General features: G+C 48.9%; 1 protein-coding gene across 1 annotated transcript in view; it reads left to right on the top strand.

The window, feature by feature from the left end:
* BATF3 (basic leucine zipper ATF-like transcription factor 3) overlaps positions 1–5,642 on the top strand; it is a 13,313-nt gene extending 7,671 nt beyond the window's left edge. Inside the window, exon 3 of the mRNA XM_023519500.1 lies at positions 5,199–5,642. Coding sequence (XP_023375268.1) covers positions 5,199–5,387 — 189 coding nt within the window. The 3' untranslated portion in view covers positions 5,388–5,642. The remainder of the gene's footprint in view (positions 1–5,198) is intronic.
* Positions 5,643–8,368: the final 2,726 nt, after the last annotated feature.

The raw sequence follows: 8,368 nt of genomic DNA, 5'->3' as shown, positions 1-8,368 counted from the left end.
AAAAAAAAAAAAAAAAATAGAAAAACCAGCTGGGCATTGTTGCAGGTGCCTGTAATCCCAGCTACTCGGGAGGCTGAGGCAAGAGGATTGCTTGAGCCCAAGAGTTTGAGGTTGCTTTGAGCTGTGATGCCACTGTACTCTAACCAGGGTGATGGAGTGAGTCTCAAAAAAAAAAAATGGGGATGGTGTCTGTGGCTCAAAGGAGTAGAGCATGGTCCCATATACCGGAGGTAGTGGGTTCAAACCTGGCCCCAGCCAAAAAAAAAAAAATGGGTAAAGATCATTTTTACTGTGCTCTGGTGAGTTGTGTGCAGAATGCCTAGCACACTGCTATCTATCACAGCAAATAGCCACTTGGGACCCTTGGGGCTCGCAGGCCATGACACCATTCGTGGAAACGTCTGCAAAGCTGGAGTGAGGCCAGCTCACTGGGAGGCACTGCGGGGCCTAGAAAACAGTCACCTCCCTGGAGAGAGTAGCCCATCAGAAGGGCTTTACTCATTTGCCCCTCTGCCCCACCCCATGGGGTAGAATTCCTAAATACCTCCACGTGACTCCAGCTCTTTACTTGCTTTACTTTGCTTTGCTGAATGGCATGAGGGGGACTATTTAGACTCAGAGCAAGTCTTGTTTAAAATTCCTACTTTTCAGTCCCTCCACCCCACTGAGACATCCCACTTCTTCCTGAGCCTCTGTCGCCCACAACACTGAAAAACCTCCTCCAGCTCCAGCTCTTCTGAGTTTCTGTGCCACCCCCCTGCCCTCTGGAGGACTGCCCATGAAGCAGGACCTCCAGGAGGGGAGGAGGGGACCTTTCAGGGAAGAGCTCCCGTCACTCAGGGCAGCGTAGCAGAGGTGAGACTGCAGTTTCAGGTCTGTGCACCTCTGTGTTCATGGTGGGTGGCAGGTCATCTCTTTAGCCTGCTTACACCTCTCCTGGGGATTTTGACCTCCATTCATCTCTGAACGTTAGGTGCGTGCCTGGGTCCACATTTACGAATCAGAGCCCAAGTGAACAGTCAAGGTCTCTAAGAGAAGCTGAAAAGTGGCTCGGAAGTGGGTCAGACTGGTTCGACCAGGCACCCACAGGTGTAAGACTGAGAAAGAATTTTGAGTCAGAAAAGGAAAGCAGCAGTGCCATCCTCAAGAGCCCCAAATGTCACAAACTGACAAATGACTTGGGAAATACGGTGGTAGTATGTGTTGCCACGTTTTTTTCAGGTATTGTTTGTTCCAAGACAATGTTTTACGTCAGTACTTGATTTAGAAACTGATTATGACACTCCTGTGTCCAGCCCTTGTTGGTGACACAACTTTTCTGCTGGGAAGTGTATTACCTAAGGCGTGGGAATAGTGTAAAATAGTAAGCTCTTATGGCCTTACTTCTGGCAATCACCATGGGGAAATTCAGGCCTAGGCACAGCCTCCGAAAGCAGAATTGATGATGTTGCATGAGAATGGCAATTGACCTTGCAGTCAGGGATCACATCCAAAGTCTGTGTGACCTTGGAAAAGTCTCTGTACCTTTCAGTTTCAGTTTTCTAACTGGTTAACTGGGGTCTGGGAGTGGCTGGTACTGTTCCAATGCCTTTGCCTACCCCATCTGTCCTTCCCTCCTGAATTGTCATCTCTGGTCTGGGGTACCCACATCAACTTCTTTACCAGTCCCTGACCCTGTCTTCTACCTCAGAGGCATCCAGGACCCTGAGTACCTCCCAAGACAGCTCCTCAATCAATCCCCGGGCAGCCACTCTCAGATGCCCAGAGCAGGGTTTCTCAGCCTCAGCACTGCTGACATTTGGAGGCTGGCGGGTGGGGCTGTCCTGTGCTCTGCAGGACATCGAGCGGCATCCCTGCCTCTACCCACTGGATGTAGTAGGACCCCCTCAACCCCTAACCGTGACAACCAAAACTCTCTCCAGATGCTGACAAATGTCCCCTGGAAATTGTCAAAACTGCCCTAGGCAGTGTAATTTCTGAGGCAGACCTGGGATTTGCAGTGATTTCACCACCTCCAATTTTTAGATCTCTGCTCTAAAACTGTGTCCCGCACAATACCCACAGAAGGCCGCGCAGTAACCACAGACCTCCCTGCAGCAAAGGAGTCGAAACTCCGCAGGATTTGAACTAGACTGATTGTCTCTCTAGAAGTAACAAAGGGTTTAACATTCTGTACTTATTTATTGTTTGCGTTAAATCCAGTAATTTCTTCTCAGCGTGGAGTGGGTTTCCTTCTTTCCCCTTGGTTCCCATTTGTGTTCTCTGGCCTTTTTCCCTTCTCTCTCTACTCTTCTTTTCAATTTTAGAGAGCGGGTCTTACCAGATTTAACTTTGCCTCTTCTTTTTATTCTCTCAGCTTAAAGTCCCTCAGCAGATTTATGAGCAACACTTAAATCCAAAGAATAAAATCCCTTTCCTGCTTGGTGGCCTGTGATGGCAGCTCTGAAGACTCTTTGAGCTGGGGTGTAGAGAATGCAGTGGTATCAGGAAGGCATCAGGCCTCAGGGCTCTTCGTGGCAGCTTCCGGACACAAAGCTCAGAGTGTCAGTAGTTGTGGAAAGGCAGTTTGGCATATTCTCCCCAAAGAAGAGAGCTTTCTATTCTTTGGAATCTAGTTACAAGCTTAGTTTGCTGGAACCATTCAGATCCACTCTCTTATTTCATTTGAAAGCAGAGGACCTTTCCAGTTGCAGGGTGGGGTGTGTGTCGTATGCACATGTGGCCTCTCTCCCTTCTGCTGCCTGCAGGCTTCCTCGATGCCCAAGCCTCCTTCCCCATCCTCCCATCCAGACCCACCCCTTGCCCATGGAGGGCTTTTTACTGGGTTTGTACCCTGAATTCCAACTCCAGGACTAGAATTTGTCAGAGGTCAGAGGAGAGCCTGAGGAGGCAGGGAGGAGGTCTGAAGGCAGAATGAGGCCCATGCCCCAGTGAAGCCAGACTGACCAGGGCAACCTGCAGGGAGAAGGTGTGAACAGGCCTTCTGCCCTGGAGAGTGTTCCAGCCCTGTCTGGGGAGTGGCTCCATGGACTCTGCATGTAGCCCCCTGGATCCCTCAGTTCTAACAAGCAAGAGGGTGCCAGAGGAGGAGGGAGGGGAAGAAGGGGTAAAAAAGGAAATCAAAGGATGAAGGCAGGGGTGCCACTGAGCAGATAGATGATGGTCCTATAGGCCATCAGACAAGGGGACCACAGAAGGTAGCAGAAGCTGCTGGGGGCTATACATTTATGATCAGTGGAGAGAGACACTATTTAATATGAGTGAGATTGATCATGATACAAGACTGAACAGAACAGGTAGTAAAATATGTGCTTCCTGTAGGTGCTGTGATCAGGGAAACCTTCCTGAGTGGGGCTTGCACTGGGCCCACACAGAAAAGGAAGAAGGCAGTCCAGTTGAGAACTGCATTGCCAAGCAGCAGGGTTGAGAATTTGCATGTGTCTTCAGGGGCTATAAAAAGAGTGGACTTCTTTAGTGATATTTCTTAAAAATTACTAATAAGAGAGAAAGTGTGATGGGTATTAAGATTATATCCCTAGCTCGGAAAAGGCATGGTGTGCATGGGACAACAAAGCCTATCTGGGAAGCTAGAAATGAATGAAAACAACATTTCAGCAAGATTTAAATAAGATTGCCAGTCTAGAGAGGGTCTGCTATTGGCTATGTTTTGTATAACTTATTAATGACTTGGATGAAGAAAAGGAAGACCTGTCCATCAAGGTAGTAGGTGGCTTGAAATTGTGTGGGACCACACGTCCATGAGGTGACACAATCAAGATTCCAAAAACATTTTGCTGAGCTCAAGATGTCCAGATGAACAGAGTGAAATTCAGTGGGAGGCCACATAGGAGACCACCTCCATGCGCTTCCCCTTTACAAGGTCCCAGAATCATGCATTGCACTTGGGGAGTGGCATTTTCTCAGAGGTTATGGAAAATTAGAGTGTGTCGGGGTGACCTCCAGGAGGGCAGAGGGGCTGCAAATTTTGACACAGGGAACTCAGAGGACCTAAGAGAATTGGGCTCAGAGAACACCTAAGGGGAAGTGGTGCAGGGCTGTCTCCTAACATTTCAAGAACTGTGGTGTTGCAAATAGTATTGGATTTACTCTTTGTGGTTCCAGTAGATACAACCAAGCCCACAGGTGGGTCTGAAGGATAGGGAGATTTTAGATCAGTACAAAGAGGAGTTTTGTTTTCTTTTTTTTCTTTCTTTTTTTGGAGACAGAGTCTCATTATGTCCTCCTCGGTAGAGTGCCATGGCGTCACAGCTTACAGCAACCTCAAACTCTTAGACTTCAGCGATCCTCTTGCCTTAGCCTCCCAGTGGCTGGGACTACAGGCACCTGCCCCCTGTGCCTGGCTATTTTTTTAGTGTAGTTACCATTGTTGTCTGGCAGGCTCTGGGCCGGGTTGGAACCTGCCAGGGCTGGTGTATGTGGTTGGTGCTCTAGCTGCTGAGCTACAGGCACTGAGCCAAAGAGGAGTTTTCTAACAGAGCAGCTCAGAAATGACAAAGACTGTCTTTAGAAGGAGGGAGTGCCCAGCACAAGTTAGATGTCTGAGTTAGAATTATATGGGGAAGGTTTCTACATTGTGTGGTTTGGGTCTCTGTGATCCCCTCCAATTCTAAGCTGCTGTAAACCCTGATATAGTAGAGATTTAACAGATAAGTACTGAAGCAAAACCAAGGCAAGGGATGTTTTCATTCATTTATTTGTGCAAGCGACAAACATTTGTTGGATTCCAAGTACAGTCCTAGGTGCTGGGGATATAGCTGTGAACCCGACCAACACCTTCAGGAAGCGGATTAGCAGTTGAGGGGACTGACTGAAAAGGGGCATGAGGGAACTTTTGCAGCGATGGAAACATTCTGGTTCTGTACATTGATCTGCGTAGGGATGCGTCTGTCAAAACTCATTGAATTATGCACTTAAAACTGATGCATTTTATTTTATGTAAATTCTACCGCAATAAAATCGATTCATAAAACAAAGCCCTGCCCTGGTGATTCTTTTATCCTAGTGAGAGGAGAGAGACATTAAGCAAATAAACAAGTCCGAGTAGTGGAGGGGACGCGCATAATGACACAGCTTACTGAGCAAGAGCTGAATATCGCCGGGCAGGTTAGAGCTTCTGGGAGGACCGAGAGAGGGAATACAATTTCAGAACCAATGTTGCCCATTCTCTGTCTTCCCAGGAATATGAGTGCCTGGAGCAAGAAAACACGGTGCTGCGGAGAGAGATTGGGAAGCTGACGGAGGAGCTGAAGTACCTGACCGAGGCGCTGAGGGAGCATGAGAAGATATGCCCGCTGCTGCTCTGCCCCATGAACTTTGTGCCGGTGCCTCCGCGGCCGGACCCCGTGGCGGGCTGCCTGCCCCGATGAAGCCCCGACAATACTCTGCTGCCCAGCGAGGAGCCATGGCTGATCTAATTCTGCTGTGTACACGGGGACCTGAGGCTGGGCCTCCTCCTGGGAGCTCTGGGGCCGGCTGTGTTCCTGCAGACTGGACACAGCACAGCACCCACAGTGCCCGACTCCCAGAGTGCGTGGGCAGATATGTCAGGAAAGCTACCCTCAGGAGTGACTTTTCATCCACTCTGTCTGCTCGTAGGTTCTGCTATCATGCAGAATCATGTCCTCTAGAATTTAGATAATAAAGATGATTATTTTCTCTCCTTTCTCCAAGTTCTTGGAATTTAGAGGCATAATGTATTTCCTCTTCCTGGAAAGGTCATCTTCTGTCCCTCCTTATGTTGTTTGTGACTCATGGTTTTGCCTCCTTGCCTGGTGCCTCACTGACAGCTACATCTATTGTAGATGGGAGAGAGACTGCTAGTGGATGTGGCAGAACACTGGCCAATGTGACTGTAACTCTTAGGCTTTCAGAAGTCACTGAGGTTCATGCTGGGTTTGAACAGGACCTGTGTTTGTTTAATGCTTTGCATAGCCCTCCATCTCAATCAGCTTTCACCCATGCTTGGTTTTCTCAACCGATCTGTACACTCCCAGGTCACCCCCTATTCCGTAAGTAGGCACAGCAGAGGAAAAACTTTACATATTAGGCTGAATCACAATTGAGCGGGGGAAGATCTGTCTCTTATTTAATTTAAACAAACAAATATTTGGGTAGGTGAGAAGAGGAGGAATTTCCCTTCAAAAGTCCTGTCTGTCTAATTTACTTCTTTCAAGAAAAACAGGACCAAGCCAGGGTGAAGTTGGGCCTACCAAGGAAAACAAATTGGGGAGACATTCCCCATTCTCCTCCAATTCTCTTTTTCCCTAGAAGAGAGGTGGCTCTGGAGGGTGGAGCCATCCCATGGTAAAGGGAACAAGAAATGAGAACAGAAAGGGAAGTGTTTTGTAAATGTAGATGGTTAGAAAAGAAAGAAAAATATAATAGATGTGGCCCCTCCAGGGGTGAAGGACTTGCTGACTCCATACAAATATTAATACCAGCTACTCCCTGAAAGCCTGCCCATTCCTGAGAAGAGTTCCCCTTCCTATTGGAGGTCTGCCTGGTCCTCTCAGGAAGACCTTCACACACAGGCGATAGGCTGCAACATTTTTCTGGTTAGAGGCTTTGGGAGGCTGCCGTTAAGAGAATGGGGCTCATGCCTGCTGGGAGCTCAGGGGCAAAAAGCTGCCTGAAAGTTGCTCTTTCAGGGAAATGATGCAGGTTTTAATCTTAAGATTTTTTTTTTGTTGTTGTTGCAGCCATCGTTGTTTTTGGCAGGCCCGGGCTGGATTTGAACCTGCCACCTTAGGTGTAGGTAGCTGGTGCCTTAGCCACTTGAGCCACAGGCGCTGAGCCTTAATCTTAAGATTTTAAGAGACATTCGAATGATCTATTCCTACCCCTGTTCTTTGCAAATGAGGGGCTCAGGTGTAGTTGGGGGGGGAAGGGAGCAGGCGGGAGGACTTACTCAAGGTTATCCATGGGTGAGCAGAACCAGACTGACCTCAAATGGGCTCACTCCTGATCCTCTGAGGCTGAAGCCATGCAACAAAGAGATAAGTGGGGTCCTGCTTGCTGGTGTCTAATGCGGCGTGTCCTGTGAGCAGCTCACAAGGCTGGCTACGACTGCACAGTCCAGGTGAGCAGCCAGTCTCTGCCAGTGGACTCAGAGCCAGGCAATGCCTTATACAAGCAGATATTTTGCAGCTGCTGACGTTCAACTCCAGCGCTTTCTGGCCTTACAGGGAGTGATGGGTCTCAACTTGGCCTGCAGAACTTCCATGTTCTCCAGGCTTGTGGGTACTTCTAGTTGCCCTGACTTTTTGATGACTTGTTCTGACCCTTGCAGTCACTGCTGTTATATTAGCTGTTCTGTCCTGCTGCTAACCTTAGGGTGTCCGTGGCTGATTTTCCTTCAGCCTTGTCCAGCTGGACAGCATATAGTCCCCTGGCTCCACATCATCGTCCGTAGTCCCCTGGCTCCCATTTGCGCTGTGCCCTCAAGGCCTTGCAGTCCCCTAGGTCCTCAACTCTGGCTGGGAGGCTGGGGAGGAGAGGGTCCATGGGGTTTGGGGTGAGGAGCCATGTTCTGGAGATGACAGTGCATCATTTCCCCCACAGATCATTGGCCAGAACACAGTCATGTGGCCTCATCCAGCGATAAGGAAAGTTGGGAAATGAGATTTAGCCAAGTGCTCAGAGGAGGAGGAACTGGGTTTGCTGAGTATCCAGCAGGCTCTGTTGTCTATCTCGCCTTTGCTCCCACCACCTCTCTGAAATTGTCCCCTTGGAGGTTACCAGTCAGCTCTGGTTACTAAACTATAATGGGGTATATCTCACATTTTTTTTCCCTTACTTCCCAACAGCCTATGGCACTGGCATCACAGTTTCTTCCTCTCTCTCTCTACCTGCTGCTTCTCAGCCACCATCTATCCCTATGCTGATAACTTTCACATCTGTACCCAGAACCCAACTGTCTCTTCCAAAGGCAGTCCTGTACGTCCACTCAGCTGCCTGGCAGGTGCCTCTGAGGGGACGTCTCACAGTACACCCCATTTAACATCTTCCAAGCTATACTCAGGATCTCATCATCTTCCCTTCAAATGTGTTTCCCACTGTCTTTTACTGTTTTTACCTGTCTAATAAAGGGCTCCATTATCCACCAGGTCAGAAATCTGTTGATTCCTCCATTTTCCTAGGCTATCCCACCACATCCTGTCAATAATGTCTCTTAAATATCTCCCAGATAGGCTCGGCGCCTGTGGCTCAAGCGGCTAAGGCGCCAGCCACATACACCTAAGGTGGCAGGTTCGAATCCAGCCCGGGCCCACCAAACAACAATAATGGCTGCAACCAAAAAATAGCCAGGCACTGTGGCGGGCGCCTGTGGTCCCAGCTACTTGGGAGG

The sequence above is a fragment of the Otolemur garnettii genome, unplaced genomic scaffold (genome assembly GCF_000181295.1).
Source record: "Otolemur garnettii isolate 467f Iridium unplaced genomic scaffold, OtoGar3 scaffold00178, whole genome shotgun sequence".
Taxonomy (NCBI): Eukaryota; Metazoa; Chordata; class Mammalia; order Primates; family Galagidae; genus Otolemur; species Otolemur garnettii.
The sequence above is the reverse complement of the archived record's forward strand: the minus strand, read 5'-3'. Positions and strand labels throughout refer to the sequence as shown.